The 17,476-nt window shown below is 55.7% G+C and overlaps 1 protein-coding gene across 2 annotated transcripts in view; it reads left to right on the top strand.

Moving 5' to 3' along the window:
- The first annotated feature begins 15,197 nt into the window (after nt 1-15,197).
- The window catches only part of LOC102072202 (receptor-type tyrosine-protein phosphatase V), a 49,965-nt gene continuing 47,686 nt past the window's right edge, over nt 15,198-17,476 (top strand). The window contains exons 1-2 of one of the 2 annotated variants that reach the window (XR_012577097.1): nt 15,198-15,787; nt 16,745-16,808. Coding sequence is in view for 1 of the 2 variants with exons in the window: in XM_074527995.1 (XP_074384096.1) it covers nt 15,722-15,787; nt 16,745-16,808 (130 nt within the window). In the remaining variant the exon portion in view is untranslated. The remainder of the gene's footprint in view (nt 15,788-16,744; nt 16,809-17,476) is intronic. The other variant, XM_074527995.1, reaches the window with a different exon arrangement.

Genomic DNA, 17,476 nt, shown 5'->3' with positions numbered 1-17,476 from the left:
AATTTTAATATTTGTGAAAAGCCAATCATAAAATATGCATTTTTCACAGAAATTAAAACCACAGCATTCTGTGTACAAAGGCAGTGTTGGGCAACAAGCAGGAATAGGCTACATGATAAGAATGGAGATTGCAACACCAGGAGGACTCTGTCCCCAGGGATGAATATTTCAAGGGATTTTCTTCTGTCTGACAAGACCCCAGCAGGAGGCATTTGATGGGCATCATCAGAAGTTTGTCCCAGAAAGTTTTCACCTGACAGGATTCCAGCAATTATCCACCAGTTCCGGGAAATGTGTCAGGAAGAAAGAAAAACCTACGATAATATGCTAAAATATGCTAAAGAGGAGGCCCTTCCAGAGCCCAAAAGCCTGTATAAAACAGACTCCAGAAATGACATTTTGGAGACCCACAGGGATTTTGGTGTGTTAGAGGCCAAATCCTGAGTCTCCCTGACTCTGGATCACCTGACTCAGAGTCAAATTGCTTGTGGCTTTTTCCAAATTTATACTTTGATGATTTAATACATTTCCTTCATTATTAAGTTGGAGTATTCATTTATAACAGCCTGTTACAGTCAAATTTTCTGGAAAACTTTTTTTGCCCAGGATTTTCTCCTGGGAAGCTGAGAAGCCTCAGAGAAAAAGGAAAACAATAGTTATCTGATTTGTTTCTCCTGTGTTTTGCTCTTTTAGAATATGTTTAGAGATTGTTTACTAACAGGTGGTTGTTTCATTAGTTTCATGTGAATTGTTTTGACCTATTGGCCAATTACAGCCAAGCTGTGTTGAGGCTGTGGAAAGAGTCACGAGTTTTCATTATTATTTTTTTAGCCTTCTGTCTGTATCCTTTCTGTATTGTTTAGTTTAGTATTCTTTAATATAATATAGTATCATAAAATAATAAATTAACCTTCTAAAAACATGCAGTCAAATTCAACATTCCTTCCTGCCACGAGGCACCCCACAAATATAAAACTGCCCTCCTGCAGGCTGGGCTGCTCTGGGGTCTCCAGGGAGGGTTTGTGCTTGTCCTGGTTTGAAAGGCACACATTGGAACCCTGGCTGCTGAGAATTTCAGACTTTCTGTGCTGACAGGCACTGACCCCCAGGAGAACACTGCACTGACCTGAGGCCGTGGAGAAGCTTCCAAAATGGGATGACAGAACTGGGATTGTGGGTGTGCAGTTTGAATAGAAGTGTGTCATATCACAGGGTGGAAAACTTAGAGTTTAAGGTTTTGGAATGTAGCAATATAGGTAAAGCAAGATATAGTAATATAGATAAACCTTCATCTTATTCTTCATAAGTTTAAGTGGTATTGTAATGTAATGTAATGTAATGAAATGTAATGTATGTAATTAGATAAAAAAGTCCACATTGCAGCCCACACATAGTTAGTTATTAGTAAATTAGTTATTACTAATTAAATATTAATTATTCATTAATTATCAATTACCATTAATTAGTTATTAGTTATTAGTTAGTTTTTTTAAAATAAAAATAATTTAGATGTCATTTCTTAATTAGATGGCTTATCCTTAAAAGGCCTTGTAGAGAGAGAGACAGGGCTCCATTTTTAGTTTGTTAGAGTGAAGTGCTGTAGAACTCAGGATTTGTGAGACTGTGACAGAGATAAGAACTAATAAACATCTGGGTCCCAACAAAAAAATCACATATTTAATCCCAACCCTAGCAAAAAGAATTTAAGGCTTGACAGGCACAGATCCTCTTCTAGCCTTTGTTAACAGCTAGAAAAGGGCTTAAAATAGCTCACACTCAGGCAGTGTCTGCTGCAGAAATAGGTGGGCTGAGTCCAGCCAATGGCAAGTTGTGGGAGTTGGATAAACAGAAACTTCTACAGATACTGAAGGATTTGATTTGTTATAAAAAATATTAAACTTAAAAGTTAATAAACTATTAAAAATTATTAAAAATTATAATAAAAGCATATGTGTATACATGAGTTGGAAGCCCTTTGAATAAAAATAGCAGTAATACAGTATAAATAATTAAAAGTGATGAGATTAATAATAAATAATTAAAAGTGATAACAAAATAAACCCTGTAGCAACTATCTATTAGTTTAAAAAGTTATATATTACCCTATAACAAAGAAACTTGTGACTACTTTAAACTGCAACCAAATGCTTACTCCTTTAAAATCTCACAGCCTCTGAGACTAATATTTATCTAAACGATAAATCATTCTTAACCCAAAAATAAGCCCATCCCTTCATTACTAACAACAACAATAACAAGTGAGTCACTGCTCAGGGGTTAAGATTCTTAACCTTGCTAAGGACAGACTGTACATGCAGCTGCCTGGGGCCAAAGGGCCATGGAGGATGTGCCAGCAGCTTAAATTTTAGGGAAAGAAATCTTCACTGAAAGGGTGATCAGACACTGGCACAGGCTGCCCAGGATGGAGACAAGGCAGGTAAATGTGGCTGCTGTAGATGAGTGATGAGATGGTGGCTCTCACAATGGAGGGTGAACATTCTGTGTGTGTTAAAAGAAATTTTGTAGATGTAGAGTTGTGTTACTGTGATGTGTACTCCCCCTCACTGTAATCATGGGATGGCCTTGGTACTCAGGGCATTTGGGAGGGTTGGCTCGTTACTATGGCAACACCTGAGCTCCACCCAAGGTGTGAGAAAGTGATCTGCACCCCTGGACAGTAAGGAAGGGGTTAAGTGACAGTAGTCTAGGAGGGGCTGGAGATACAAAACGGGGAGCATCTATTTTGAAGATGAGCACATGGCTGGTAGTCACAGGGGCTCCCAGCGCTATAATTTTTCCTTATTTAGCCCTTTTGTTGTATTTTTTGTTAAAGTTAATTAAACCTTCAAAAATTTCAAAAACTGAGCAGTCATTTCTCACATGGCACTTGGGGATGTGGCTTAGTGGTGAGCAGGGCTATGCTGGGGCAGTGGTTGAACTTGGTGATCTTAGAAGACTTTTCCAACCTAAACAGCTCTGTGATGACTTCTCCAACCTGAACAACTCTCTCTTCTTGCATGTGTGAAAAATGCATATTTTATGATTGGCTTTTTGCAAATATTAAAATGAATTTTACATGTGTTATGTTAGAAAGTGATGCTGTATTAATTTTCTTAAGTAGTCTGTTAAATATAGTTTGGGTTATAACATAATGTTCAAATAGAAACTATGCTGTGTAAGATACTTTTTTAAAAGAGAGGAATGAGGTACTCCCAAAGGGCTAGCAGCCACAGGACACCTATATCTTTCAGAGAAAGAGAATTTATTGCTCTCTTATCAGAAGAAACAAACTTCTTCCCGCCTCACTCAGCCCTGAAGACACCGTCAGAATTAAGAGGAAGAAGCTGGCACTGACCAGACAGAATCCTGTGTTTGAATGGAATTTATGCATCATGCATGAGGTGTATGAATATACAACATGTTATTGTTTTTAAGGGTTACTCCTCTGTTAACGTGGGTCCTTTTTTGGGCTTATGTTGCCCAGAAAGAGGCACCCCGACTGTCTGTAACTCTTTGTTTTTATTGTCTCGTATTGTCCTAAATCCTAATTGTCCAAATTTTTATTACTCTAATTATATTACTATTTTTATAATCATTTTATTACTATTAAACTTCTAAAATTTTAAAAACAAGGGATTGGCGTTTTTCACAACCTTCAAAATTTTCAAAAAGTGAGCAGTCATATCTCACATGGGACTTGTGGATGTGGCTTAGTGGTGAGCAGGGCAGTGCTGGGGCAGTGGTTGAACTTGGTGATCTTAGAAGGCTTTTCCAACCTGAACAACTCTGTGATGATTTTCCAAGCTGAACAACTCTGTGGTGATTCTTGCCTGGCAAGAGGCAGAGCCCTGGCAGACCCAGGTCCCATCCCTGCAGCTGGAGGAGCCCGGCCTGGACAGGCAGAGGCAGCCAGAGGGCAGCAATGCAGAGCTGATGGATCTGCCCGATGCTGCTCCTCCAGCTCCCAGCCACAGCAGAATGTGGGCCTGTCTGCTTCTGAGAGCTGCTCTGGATTGCAGAAATCCAGGGAGCTGCCATGTTGTGCCATGTCTGCTCCGCCTGTGATTCCTCTGAGTCCTCTTGGTCTTGTGCCCAGAGGTGGGAGCCACAGGATCTTGCAGCACATGGGGTCTGCTTTGTCCCAGTTGCAGGTGTCAGAAATATTCCTGTCTGCTCACAGTGGGGAAGCCAGGGTGTTAAAGCCACAGATGCCCCAGATCTGGAGGAAAAGCAAAGAAACTGTGAGATTTTTAGTGCTTGGAACCACAGATGCCCCAGATCTGGAGGAAAAGCAAAGAAACTGTATGGTTTTAGTTTTAGTTTCTTTTCTTCCACTGTTGGGGCTGAAAGGGGTCCTTAGCTGCTCTGAGAACGCCTTTCCTGCCAGCAAGTCCATGGATGGAGCCATGGAGCTTTCAGCACTGGAGGAGAAATGCAGGCATCAACTGGTGTCACCAGGGCCCCAGATGCAGCAGAAGTGTTTGGTTTCTTGCCCATGAGAGCAGTACCCTGCCAGACAGCAGCTGTACCAGCCCCAGGGCTGCTGAGCACCCTGCCCTGCTCCTGCCAGCAGGGCACGGGGTCAGGGCGGGCACCAGGGTGGTGTTTGTGGTGACCCTGAGCAAAGCACTGGGCCTCCCACCCCTGGGGCTAGCAGCACATCACAGGTGTGGTGCCTGGTGGGCAGTGCCATGGTCACTGTGCAGTGCTGCAGCTGCTGGCTCACCGTCCCTCTACCCCCACACCTCACCTCTGGCTCTTGAGGGGTGTTTTGCGACAGAGTGGGTTCCTCTGTGATGCTGAGCATACCTTGGTGCTGGGGCCCAGGGCTGTGGCAGCAGGGCGGGGCAGCAGAGGTCTGCCTGTCAGCAGAGGTCAGTGGGGCAGAGGACGGAGAAGCAGCAGCTGAGCACCCACAGGGCTGCAGAGAAAGGACAAAGGCAGCCAGCTCTGCTCCCAGCTGGGGCAGGCACCCTGCCCTGCCATGCCGCCCCTGCCAGCTTGGCATCATGGCACTGTGGCAGATCATGTCCTGCCTGGGCACTGCTCCTGCCAGGGACATCTCCAGCTCCTGTCACAGCCCCTGGGCAGCTGCCAGGCCTGGTGCCCCTCTGGATGGCGGGGGAGAGGGAGAAGGGTCTCCCTCACACACCCATGAGGCAGCCAGGCCCAGTGCCACTCAAGGTGGCGGGGACATGGAGAAGGGGCTCCCTCACAAACAAACCCACGGGGCAGCCAGCCCGGTGCCCCTCAGGGTGGCAGGGGACATAGAGAAGGGGATTCCTCATACACTCACAGAGCAGCCGGGTCCGGTGCCCCTCACGGTGGCAGCAGAGATGGAGAAGGGGCTTCCTCACAAACCCACAGGGCAGAGCCCGGTGCCCACCTCTGGATGGCGAGGACATGGAGAAGGGGCTCCCTCACACACCAACGGGGCAGCCGGGCCCGGTGCCCCTCAGGGTGGTGGGTCAGATGGAGATGGGGCTCCCTCACACAACAGAGCAGCCGGGCACGGTGCCCCTCACGGTGGCAGCAGAGATGGAGAAGGGGCTCCCTCACACCCACGGCACAGCCGGGCCCGGTGCCCTCAGGGTGGCCAGAGGGGCTGTATCGGGAGCCTCGGAGCAGCGGCTGGAGCGGCAGAGGCACACCCGGGATGGCAAATGAAATGAGGCAGAAACTCTGAGCTGTAGCTGAGCCGCAGGTGTCCCGGCAGGCATGGGATGCTGGGTTAATGTGTAGGGAAAAAACCCAGAGGAACGGCGGAAAACAGCGGGGCTGGGCAGCAGAGGCCGAGGAGTCGGGTCCTGGGTTTCTCCCCTGAGGAGCCCCAGTAGCTGGTGAGGGCCCTTTTCCAGTGAGATCGGGTGTTAATAAGGTCCCAGTTCAACGCCATTCGTACAACAAAGGCTCACCCACAGTAAGGAAGAAGCTGAGAGGAAAGCTAATGTCTTTACAAAGAATTTGATGGGTGAAGGTATGGGTGTTAACGTCTTTGAAATGGGTCATAATGTCTCTACTAACTTCGGGCAGCAGGTTTGTTGTAGAGCCCAGACAGCTTGGCTCCTGAAACACAAGTGTCTGCACAAGCCTGAACTTTTGAACTTTGGCGTAAAATAGTAGGTTCAAGGAGGAATATGTGGTAGGCGGTTCGGGAAGGCTGTACCTTCCTAGCACCTCGGCCAATGGGGAAAGGAAGAGGCAACATGGGGCCGGGAATTTGGGATAAAAGGAGGCTATGCCCTCCAAAATTAGGGAGAGAGAAGTCCGCCAGTGAACTCTCTCCCTTTATTCGAATAAAGGTGCAGGACTCCTCTCTCTCCTCTTTGGACATGAACCTCTGGCATTTGTGGATTTTCCTGACTAAGCGGTACAGGGCTTGACTCTATGGTGGCAGTGAATTGTCCCTGCAGTGGCAGCAACTCGACCGTTCCCCTCGGATCTGAGAGCAAGAGAGAGCCAGGAGCTGAGCCCAGCCCCTCACCCCCTGCCAAAATCCCGGGGCATCTCTGCCCTTCCCAAGAGAAACCCCCCCAGCTAAGAGAGTAGCCAGCTGCACACTTTGCCCCACCTTGGCCACTTCTTTTGTCTCTTCAGTACCAGTTCCTATCATCTCTTAGGCAGCAGATGGGACAAAGTTCCCTGAGAGGAAGAAAAAAAGGAAAAATCCTAACTCCCAGCACTCCTGCTGCAGGTCTCTGGCAAAGGTCGCAGCCGATCTTTTGCAACCTCTTCCTCTGCCAGATGTCAAGATGAAGATTTGACATGTCAAGCTTGCAGAACTTGCCTCCCAGACAGGGGGCTGCTCTGGGACCAGGCTCTGTGCAGGCAAGTCTTCTGCCCCAGAGGTGCTGGAAGAGCTCCTCAGAAAACAGGAAACCACTCAACCAGAAGAAGCAGTGAAACATTCCCTCATTCTGCGATGTTTGTTGTTTTAGGCTCTCCCAGCCGAGTGGCTCAAGCTGAGCGGCAGCCCGGCTGATCCCTCTGAGCCTTGGGGCTGTTCCTCTAGGCCCTGCAGGGAGCCCAGCCCGACCCAAGCCAGCCACCACCCACGAGTGATGCAGGACAGCGTGGCTTTGCAGCCCAGATGCCAAACACACTGCTAATGAGAGCCCGGGAGGGCATGAGGAGGCTCAGAAAAGCTTGCTGCATCACTGTTTCCAGCCTGCTGTCCCTCCTCTCCAGCAGCAGAGCACCTCTGCTTCCTGGTGTGTGGATGGTAAACTGAGGCAAAGCAGGTGTGTTCCAGGTCAGATGTGAAAATAGCTTCTGCCAGTGCCTTGGGTAGGAACCAGCACTCCAAGTTTGGCATCTGGGCAGGTCTCCAAGCCTTACAGATACTCCATTCCCCCAAACCCCCAAATCAGGATGTCAAATTCAATGGATACTCTGCTGGGGACTCCTGGAGAGACAAGGCTGAGCTCTCTGTCACCCTGGAAGACCTAGTGAATGGTCCCACTGACCCTAGTCAAGCAGCAGGGGTTGTGGCTGAAAGAACAGACAAAACTGTCAGCAGGCAACAGTGGAGGGTGCTGATCCTGCATCCCTCTGAGGCTGCCTCACCCCTGCTCCAGAACTGCAGCAGCCTCCGGCGAGGCTGAGCATGTGCCAGCAGAGCCTTTGGCAACCAGTGGCTGTGGGAGCTGTGCCTGTGGCCAAGATATGTCCCAGGCAGCAGCTACCACTGGGATGTGTGGCTGCCCACAGCAGCGCCCTGGGGAGCAGCCAGCCTGTGCCAGCCCCAAATGTGGTGCTGGGGTGGTGCTGGGGCTCCCTGCAGCTGGGCTGGGGGAGTCGAACCCAGAAGGGATCCCCCAGCTCCTCCTGTGAGCTGCCTATGCTGAGGGCTGGATGCAGAAAGCATCAGGCACTGCTGGCAGTCTTCGTGTTGTGTTTGGCTTCAGGAGCTGCAGGAGATGCCAGGAGAAGCTGAGGAGCTGCATAAGCAGGCACTGCCAGGGCTGCAGCCACACTGCAGGGACAGGAGCACCCCTGGGTGCCACGCTGCAGCTTCCCAGGACTGCTGCAGTGAAAGGCCTGTCCCTATGCTCGGGGACACTCAAAGGTGTCACAGCTACAGGAATGGGTGTAAAAAGCCTCAGGACACGGTGGTGGTGGCATTGGTGGGGGCGTGGGTGTTGGCACTGGCACAGGCCAGGGCACATGGGAGAGAAAAGCAGCTGGGCACTAAGAGGGGACAATGCCCTGCCTGTGACCTGAGCTGCTAGGCAGATCTCCTTCCTACCCTGTGACATGAAAGATGGGCAGGCTTCATGTTTACTCCTCTGAAAAAGAAACCTTCCTCCTGAAAACAAAACCTTTTGTGTGCAAATGCAGCTGTCTGAAGGTTTGTTTTTATACAGGAAACTTTGAACTGGAGGCTGGGCTGGTTTCATTTTGACTTGGGATTTCCAGCTCATGGCGATATTTGGAAACTGAGCTGCTTTCCAAATTTGGAGGCTGGGTTTTCACTGTGGATTGTGGCAGCAGTGTCTGGGGCTTCCTGTTGCTGTCCCTCTCCCTGTTTACAGAAAGCTTAGCCCAGCCAAGATGGGGATGGGTGCCCTTTGGGGGAAGGCTGAATACCTTGAGTGGCAGCTGAAATGTGTGGCCCTCCTTTGTGAGACTGGCAAGGGTTGGGTGCAGAACTCCTCCACCGTGGGCTGCATAGCCTGCAGGAACCCAATGCTCTCATGTGGGGCTAAGCTGGGCTCATCCTGCCAGCCTCTGCCAAGGAGATGGGACCTGTGAGGTGCAGACCTTGCCCACAGCTGGGACTGGAGGAGACAGGAGTGCTCACACTCAGCGCCTTGGCTATTGCACCTCCTCCTGCCCATCCACCAAGATGGGAGTGCCTTGGGACTTGCTCCCAGCTCTGCTTCAAACCCCCTGGCAGACCCTTCTCCTTGTCCCCAGGGACCAGCTGTCCCCCATTCACCAGGGTGAGGATAAGTGCCATTCTGGACAGCTCTTGGGATGCTCTGCACCTCCAAGCCAATGCACCAGCTCGTCCCCATCCCCCCGATGAGGGACTGAGAGGTCAGAATGCCTTCGCTTTAGGATGGAGCCTGGTCTGATGGGGCTCTGGGCAGCAAAGCCTTTGGCAGTCCCAACCCACAGACACCCTCAGGGCTGGTGCATGGGCTGGATGCCTGTGCTGCCTTCATCACCGTCCCGGGGCTCTCCCAGATCCTCTTTGCAGCAGCAGCACAAGGGGATGCTCAGCACGACCAAGATCCCCAGCACCTGGCTGAAACCACAGAATGTGGAACAAACTCTGGCAAAGTACAGGGAGGAGTGAGCCATGCCCAGGCTGCAGTGTTGGCACACAGCTCCTGCCCCTGGGGTGCAGACCCTTGGCCTCAAGGGCCCACGGGACACATCTCTGTCCAGCTGATCCCTCCTCCCCAGCATCCTGCAGCTGAGAGCTGGGCGAGCCCAGGCGGGCCTTCCCGCCGGTCCAGCCCAGACTTGAACGTCAGGGCCGTGCACCAGCAGAGCAAACGGGTGAGTGTGAGCGTGCCAAGTTGACACCGCACGCGCCAGCGCGCAGGAACAGGCTGTGGACCACGCCAGGGACACCCTCCAGGTGAGCTACGGGTCCCATTCCTTGTCCCTCTCCCTCTTCCCAGACACCTTGTCAAAGCCAGATGTGCAGCAGGGAAAGGAGTGTGGAACCTCCTGTGCCCTGGCACGGTGCAGGCAAACCTGGCACCACAGCCCCGAGAGGAGGCAGCAGGGGATGGGCAGCCTCTGAGCACGGCTGTGCCAGGAGCAGAGCGTGGCACTCGGCGGCTGTCCCTGCACAGGGGGAATCTTGTGCCTGAGCTCCTTGCCCTGTGTGGCACAAGTGGGCACTGGGACCTGCTTCCGGGCTACTTCTCAGCTCTGTGTGCATGGCATCCTTGCAGCATCGGGCACCCTTGCTGCCAGCCTGTGCTGGGTGGGAGCAGAGCCCCCCAGGATTCCACAGGCTGTTGGTGACAGGGTGGGTGATTTTGGAGCCAGGTGCTGCCCCAGCACTACCGTGCAGTAGGTCTGGGACCGGCACTATCCAGGCTGCTCTCAGCCCTCCCCAGTGAGTGCCTGTTGCCTGGCCAGGAGAAGCAGAGCCTGCTGAGCCCCAGGGGCGGCACCCACGGCCCGGGGGTGCAGAGCAGGTCTGCCCGGCTCTGCCGGCTTTGGGCGCGCTCTGAGTCACCGCAGCCCTGCGCTCCCAGCTCTGCAAGGCGCCTGCCTCGCACCCGCAGGCATCCCGGCTCAGCTGCCAGGGCTGAGAGCAGCGAGCCAAGAGCATCACCCAGGTGATGGTGACAGAGTCATTCCTGCCACCCGTCGCTGTCCCCAGCCTGGACAGCATGGCTGTGCCCTGCCCTGCAGAGGGGTGACGTCCCCCACTGCCTGCCTGCCCTCCCGCCTCGGCAAAATGGGAAGAGCTCCAAGGTATCAAAGCGGGTTAGGAGGCGGCAGCGGTGCTGGCAGGGCTCCAGATGGGAATGATTAAACGCTTGCCAGGGGTTGGAGAAGGAGCATCTCAGTGCTCTAGGGTTTAGGGTTGGAGAACCATGCCGTGTGAACCTTGGAAAGCGAGAGGTCCCATTGGCACCTGCATCCTCTGCAGGTTCTGCCCTGGGAGCAGCCTGTTCCTCTTGCTCCTCCCTTGCAGCCCTGGGCAGCACTCAGCACCTCAGAGTAGCAGAGGGGAGAAAGTGTGGCCTGGAGCAGTTCACAGTGCTGATGGGCATTGGGAGGGACTGAGGGACAGGGACCAAAGTGTTGGTGCTGGCCTGAGGCAGGACAGGAGCACCAGAGCTGTTCCCAGCCCAGTCCCAGTGGCAGTATATTAGTATCACATATAATGGGGCCCCTGGGCATATTTTATTGTATGGTGCCAGGTTGGATGTACAGAATCCTGCCCAGGGAGGGATGGCAGAGCTCTCACAGAGACATCAGGGCATGTCCAGACAGCAGCAGAATCTCCTCTGTGTGGTGCCAGCATTGTCCACAGCACCAGGTCATGGCCATGCCCTCTGAGTGACAGGTTGAGCCCCTGTGGGAGTGTCCTCGGCCACATGCTGTCCCCTGGCACATGATGCCCCTGGAGCACAGGGGCCCTGCAAGGCCCTGCCCGTGCCCAGCTTTGGGAGCATCACCTGCTACTGTCACCTGGCACAGACCCTGTGACACAGCTGGGACCCTTAGGTGAGGTGGGCACTCTGCTGTCCGCCCTGCCTGTCCTCACCCCAGCAGGTGCTTCCCAGGGAGGCCTTGTCTCCTCCAGATGTGCAGGACCATGCTCAAGTCGAGGAGATGCCTTAGCTGGGACAAACCAATACTGCCAGCTCCATGCCCAGGGCACCTGGAGAGAAGGCCAGTGCATGGAGCACAATGTGGGTGGGCCCTGCTCTGCTCTGGGCTTGGCTCTGCTCGGGAGGACAGCCCAGAGCCTTTGCCAGGCAAGGCCTTTGCTCTGCACTGTGGCTATTGTCCCTCACCTCAAGCAAGCCCTGACACCACAGTGATAGGCACGCTGAGTCCCCTTTCCCATCTCTGCTCCTGGGTGATGCCCCTGGAGCACAGGGCATGAGCAGTCAGTCCCTGCTGGGGCTCTGCCCCTTCCTAAAGGCCCTAAAGGTGGTGGCTTGGCTGCACAGCCCCTGTCCCCTCCCAGCCCTGGTGGGCTGAGCCATGCAGCCATCCCGGGAGCCCTGAAGCCACCCTGGGAACCCTGGAGCAATCCCAAGAGCCTTGCAGCCATCCTGGGAGCCCTGGAGACATCCGGGACAGGGGGACATCCCCAACCCCTCGGGCAGGGGGTGTCCCCATCCCCCCGGGCTGCAGGGTATCCCCATCTCTCCAGGCTGCGGGGTGTCCCCATCCCCGTGGGCAGGGGGTGTCCCCATCGCCCCAGGCTGCGGGGTGTCCCCATCCCCCTGCTCCTTGCGGTAGCATTCGTTCACTGCTTCGCGGAAAATGTGATGACTCGGCAGCCCCTGAGTTTCCAGGCCTGGTTCCAGCTGCTGGGTGGAGAAACTTGTGCAGTTGTCTTTAGGTTTGGCACAGCCGAAGGCTTCATGGTCAGGGGGGACTGGAGGGGAGATCCAGCAGCCCCAGCTGAAGGAGGGCTCTCCCTCTCTGTGTCCCCACCTGAGGTGGCTCGGTATCACTGAGGTGGCCGTGGGGAAGGCAGGGCTGGCACAGGATGAGCAGCTTCTGTCCCGTGGGGAGGCTGCTGGGCCCTGCAGCTCCAGGGACAGGGCCTCAGCTTGGCTCCCAGCAGTGCTTTGGGCTGCTTCCACTGCAGCCACAGCCCAAACTCCCTGAGCTGAGGGAGCACAGCCACTGGGACCTGAGGTTAAATAAGCAGGGCTGGTATTCACACATGTCCCCATGGCAGGGGGTGACAGCTTGCTGTGCCACCAGGACATGCAGAGGCTCTGAAAGCTGCTGGGATGTCTCCTGGTCCATGCTCAGAGGCCAATCCCATCCTGGTGGGCAGCAAGGCATTCCCCAAGCCCGTCCTTGTGCCGAGTGAGGTTACCCCTCCTCCTGGTTGGGGAGGTGTGGGGCAGTGGCACAGTATGGCAGCAAGATCTGAGGGAACACTGTGTTCCAGAAATCCCTGCTTGGCTGCCCAGCTCAGAGACCCGAACAGGTAGAACAGACCCTTTGCTCCTTGGGCAAGTCATTGTCCAGAGCAGCTGCCTCAGTGGGGGAGTGGTGGCCCATGCATGGCTGCAGCAGCAGAGGTTGTGGCTGGGGCTGGAGACAGCTGGTGCAGGGCACTGAGACTGTGCCCAGGCAGGTGCAGTAACCATGCATGGACTCGGATTCTCTCCAGCTTGGCCGGGCAGGCACAACCCAGCTGGAGTGTCCCAGTGGCTGGGTTTGTCCTCTTGCTGGCCTGGAACTGCTCTTTGGTATGCTTTGAAGCTGCAGGAGCCCCACCTTGACTCTAGGGAAACCTCCTGTCTGTGCCACCACTGCAGGGGACACTGCCCTTGACACTGGGGCATGCAGCATCTTATTGCAGAATTTTCCTTCAAAATCTAGGGTGCCTCCTGTCCCATGTTCCTGGATCACAATTCTCAGCCCATCAAGGCCTTCCATCCTCACCTCCATCCCCTGCTTCATCAGCCAGGGGCTCCCCAAATTCAGCTCTTCCATCACCTGCCATACTCCAGGGACACCAGCACTGCTTGCCCTGCCTCTGTCCCAGCCACCTTCCAGGTGACCCCTACAGGCTGCTCATGGCAGCAAACAATCCCACACTCCCCATCCACAGCGTGGTCACCTGTGCTGGCAGCCTGCACCCCACAATGGACTGTGAGGGGACACCCAGTGAGAGCCCCTTTGCAAACGTGTTTGGGGAGCAGCCAGCTGTAACCTCCCTGCTCCTGCCTGGGCCCCCGGGTAAACCTGGCAAACCCTCCCTGCAGTGAGGAGCTCTAGCCTCCTCCCAGCCGGCTGCAGCTGCCCAGCTCTGGAAAGGGGCCTTTAAAAACAGTCCCCAGCCCACTGGAGACGGCAGCAATCAGGGCCAAACCTCCCCCTGTCTCATTTCTGGGGAGGTGCTCTATCCTAGGGGCTGGAGGAGCTCACCCCAGTCCCTGTGAGCACTCACCTTGCACTCAGGTTAATGGGGGGTGGCCAGCTGCCCATCAAGCTGGTGCCCAGCAGCAGGGATGGGTATCCCCAGAGCTGGCTGTGGCACTGGTTCATGGGTCAGCCTCATCACCCCAGGTGCTGGTGGATCTCAGTCCCAAGGCTTATCAGGAGATCTCTAAGAGCCACAGCTGTTACCCTGACCATCCATCACTTGAGCAGATGCACCCATGGCATTTTTGGCATTCAGCGCTTGGAGCTGTGGGCACTAAATGTTAAAAATCTTGCCTGTGCTGGAGCCAAGGCATTGCCTTCTGCTCCCACCCTGATCTCTGTGTTCAGGCTGCAGGGGAGGGGGATGTCTGGAGACAATGACACGAAGAGGCTCTGGTGGTAGAGCTGTACCTTTCTGCTGGGGGAACATCTGAGTCCTAGACAGAAGTGACAAACTGGCCCTCACTGCTGGGCTGAGCTGCAGGGCCAGGGCTCCTTTGTCCTCAGCCCAGTCCAGGCAGGGACCTCTGCAGAGACGTGACTGTGACCACGGACCTGGACTGCTGACACCAGTCCCATTTGGCTGGGACCTGGGAAATTAACTGTTGCCCATGCCAAGGGAGGGGGATTCATGTTCCCTGTGCCCTTTCCCAGCTGGCTCCATCAGCCTGGGGGTTGTCAGAAGGTTTGGGGTATGGACTTAGGTTTGGAGATGCATCCAGGACCAGGTCCCCTGCATCCCCCTCTCCTCTTAACTGCATGCAAGAGCTGGAGCATTCTCGTCTCCTTGTCCAGATACTGGGGGTTGTTCTGTCTGTCACAGGTCCCACCTGACAAACTTCTGTGTCTCTTGTTGAAGGATTCTGGTGTTCTAGAAGATAGGTGGGGGATGTGTTCTACTCTGACAGGTCGGTGCCTTACAGTAATGAGCAGAGCTTGAATAGCCCCCATAGGTGGCCGTGCTGACCACTGGGATAGACTCCCACGGCCACAAAGGCTGTGCTGGCTTCCGGACTGATGCATCACTGAACCTCTTCCAGCACTGTCCCAGATCCCCAGCGCTGATGTGAAGCCAATGGCATCTCTGCTGTGAATGAGAGCTGGCACCGTGCCACGCATTGCACAGACACCGCAGAGCACCGCCCTGCACGCAGCCCGGGGCACAGCCTGGTCCCCGGGGCAACCCCCGAAGCACAGCGCCTTCCCACCCGGGCACTGCTCGCTTCAGCTCGCCCCTCCGATGGGCAAAGCGTGGTTTGGGCACCTCTGTGCCCGTGAGATGCCACGGCAGGAGCTTCTCAGAGTGCGCACTGTCCCCGCCATGGGGGCACTGCACAAACACCCCCATCCCCACGCCACGTTTTGGCGTGCCCAAACCCCCTCCCCAGCCGCACCTGCGCAGCAATTAGAGCACACCGAGCTGAAGGGTGCCCAAGGTGCGGCACAGAGAGAGGAGAGGGTGCACAGAAAGAGCAGAGGGCGCACAGCACTCCTCGCTCCACACTCGTGCCGCGGCTCCCTCCCGCACCCCAGCCCAGCCCTGCGCCCTCCTTCCCTCCGTTCCTCCCTCCCGCGCTGGGCTTGGTTCGGGCTCGCCCTCCCAGCCTGGAGCCGCCGTCAGTCCAGTCCGGTCTCCTCCCCTCCTCGCTGCTCCCGCCCCTCCCGCCCCGGCTCCCGGAGCTCCGCTGATGCCAGAGCGGGCTCCAGCCCGGCCGAGCCCCGCCGCAGCGCGCTCCCCCGAGAGCCCGGCCAGCAGCGCCTCCCCCCCGGCCGGCAGCGCTGCCCGCAGCCCGCAGCCGCTCTCCGGGCCAGCTGCGGAGTCACCGCACAGGACACGAACCTGCGGCGACAGCAGCAAATGCGCCCGGCGAGAGGCGGCCGCCCCCGCTGGGCTTCTCCCGGGCTGGAGGCGAGCTCTGCCCCCGCCCAGGGCCAGCGGGCCCGGCCGCGGTGCCACGGGCTGGCCGGTCCCCACTGATGCCACCTTGTCACCCGCGCTCGGAAAGCATGCGGGGACACGGCTGCTGGCTGCCGTGGGACACGGGGCTGGCAGGGGACAGCCGCTGCTGAGAAACACCCCAACTTTGTCATCCCTCTGATCTGCTGCCACCAGGTCCCCATGAGGTCACTGCTGCTGCCGCTGCTGGTGCTGTGCGTGCCGCGGCTCCCAGGGACCCTGGCACAGGTAAGCGCTCGCTCGGCTCCCCAGCCCCGCTTTGGCTCCGCGGCTCTCGGCTGCCAGCTCGCTGCCGCAGGGGCTGCCGCGGCTCGGGGCTGCGGGTGCCTCTCCCTGGCCGTGCAACCGCGCCACATCAGCGGCTTCGCCGTCCCAGCGGCGCTTCCCCCGCTGCCCCTCGCCCCCGGTGCTCCGGGCCCGCTGCCCGGGACCGCGGCGTGTCCCCGTTGTTGCCGTGGTGCGCGGCTCCTGGCCCGGCTGCTGTTCCCAGGCTCCCCAGCCGCTCCGCTCTCCTCTGCCAAAAGCGCCGCGATCGGTGGGGAGCCGACACGAGTCTGCCCGCAGAGCCGAGGGAAAAGAACGCCAGGAAAATGATGGTTCTGCTGTGGCTTGTAGCAGGACAGGGAGTGGGCAGGAGACATTTCCTCTAACGTGGGGGGAACTGACGCCAGTCCAAAGCCGGGCACACCCTGCTGGGAGCAGGCTGTGAGAGAACGGGTGTCGCCGCTGCCGGGAGGGTGCCAGGGGCTCCGGGGATTCTGTTCTGCCCGCTGGGGTGGCAGCTGGGCTGAGGTCTGTGGTCCCTCCCTTCCCTTGGTGGTGGGAAGGAGGTGTGCCTGTAGAGGGAATGAGATTGCCTGGCCCCGTGCAGAGCTCAGTCCCTCCCTCTCTCTGCAGAACTTCTGTGTCCTGGCTGGTTTGGTGGCCTTTTTCTCTGTGGGCATGGCCTGTCTGCAGCCCCAAGACCCGTGCAAAAGGCCAGGGAAGCCCACAAGCTGCATCTGCCAAGTCTGTCTCTTTGCCTTGGCTAAGGGAGGTCTGAGAAGTGACCCAGGCTCTCCTAGGAAAAGGGATCAGAGCCCACAGATGCCATGACAGGGTGGGAGCTGTGCCTGGCACAGGGCACATCTCCCAGGTGCCAGTCTCATCCTGCTCCTCTCTCACCTGACACTTTCAATCCCCCAGGGCGAGGGATGCAACCACACAGCCCAGGCAGGGCTGGAGGGCCAGGATGCACGTGGTGAAAGAGGTGAGTCACAGCAAGGAGGTTCCTAGGCTGAGGAGGGCAGGATGGTCTCATGCCTGGAGGGGTGAGATGAGATGTGTTGGACCAGGACTCTTGGAGTTAAGAGTAGCTTTGTAAATATTCTGCTTTGGGCTGACTGCATGCCCAGGGAAGGGGAGAGTCAGTCTCATCCCTCTCCAGCAACCAACTGGATGGGAGCACAAGGCTCCAGAGCTCTCTGCTTCCACAGAGCACCAGCTGGGTTCAATGGCAGCACTGCCATAGGTGCCCTGCTCAGCACAACTATAGGTGCTCTGCTCAGAGCCTTGGAGCTGGATCAGAATCTGGATAGGATCAGAATCTCTAAGGCAGCCCCACGGCTGCTGTAGGCCTGGGGCCAGCACAGTGCCCACATGGCATCAGCCTGTTCCAGTTCCTCATGCCCTGACAGGTGCATGCACACTCCATGCACCTGTCAGGGCATGAGGTGTGTGTGGATGTGCTGTGTGTGGTGGTGTTAGTGGGAACATGAGCAGTGCTGGGTCACAGGCCTCTGGCCCATTTTAGGTACATTTGTGCTGCAGATGTGAGGAGGGTGACAGAGGGAGGCAGGTGATGGAGCTGACGGAAACTCAAGAGAAGCAGAGAAACATGGGCTGAGAGCTCACACCTTCAGGAGATAAGAAAGAGCT

Source organism: Zonotrichia albicollis, chromosome 28 (genome assembly GCF_047830755.1).
Source record: "Zonotrichia albicollis isolate bZonAlb1 chromosome 28, bZonAlb1.hap1, whole genome shotgun sequence".
In the NCBI taxonomy this organism is placed as follows: Eukaryota; Metazoa; Chordata; class Aves; order Passeriformes; family Passerellidae; genus Zonotrichia; species Zonotrichia albicollis.
The sequence above is the reverse complement of the archived record's forward strand: the minus strand, read 5'-3'. Positions and strand labels throughout refer to the sequence as shown.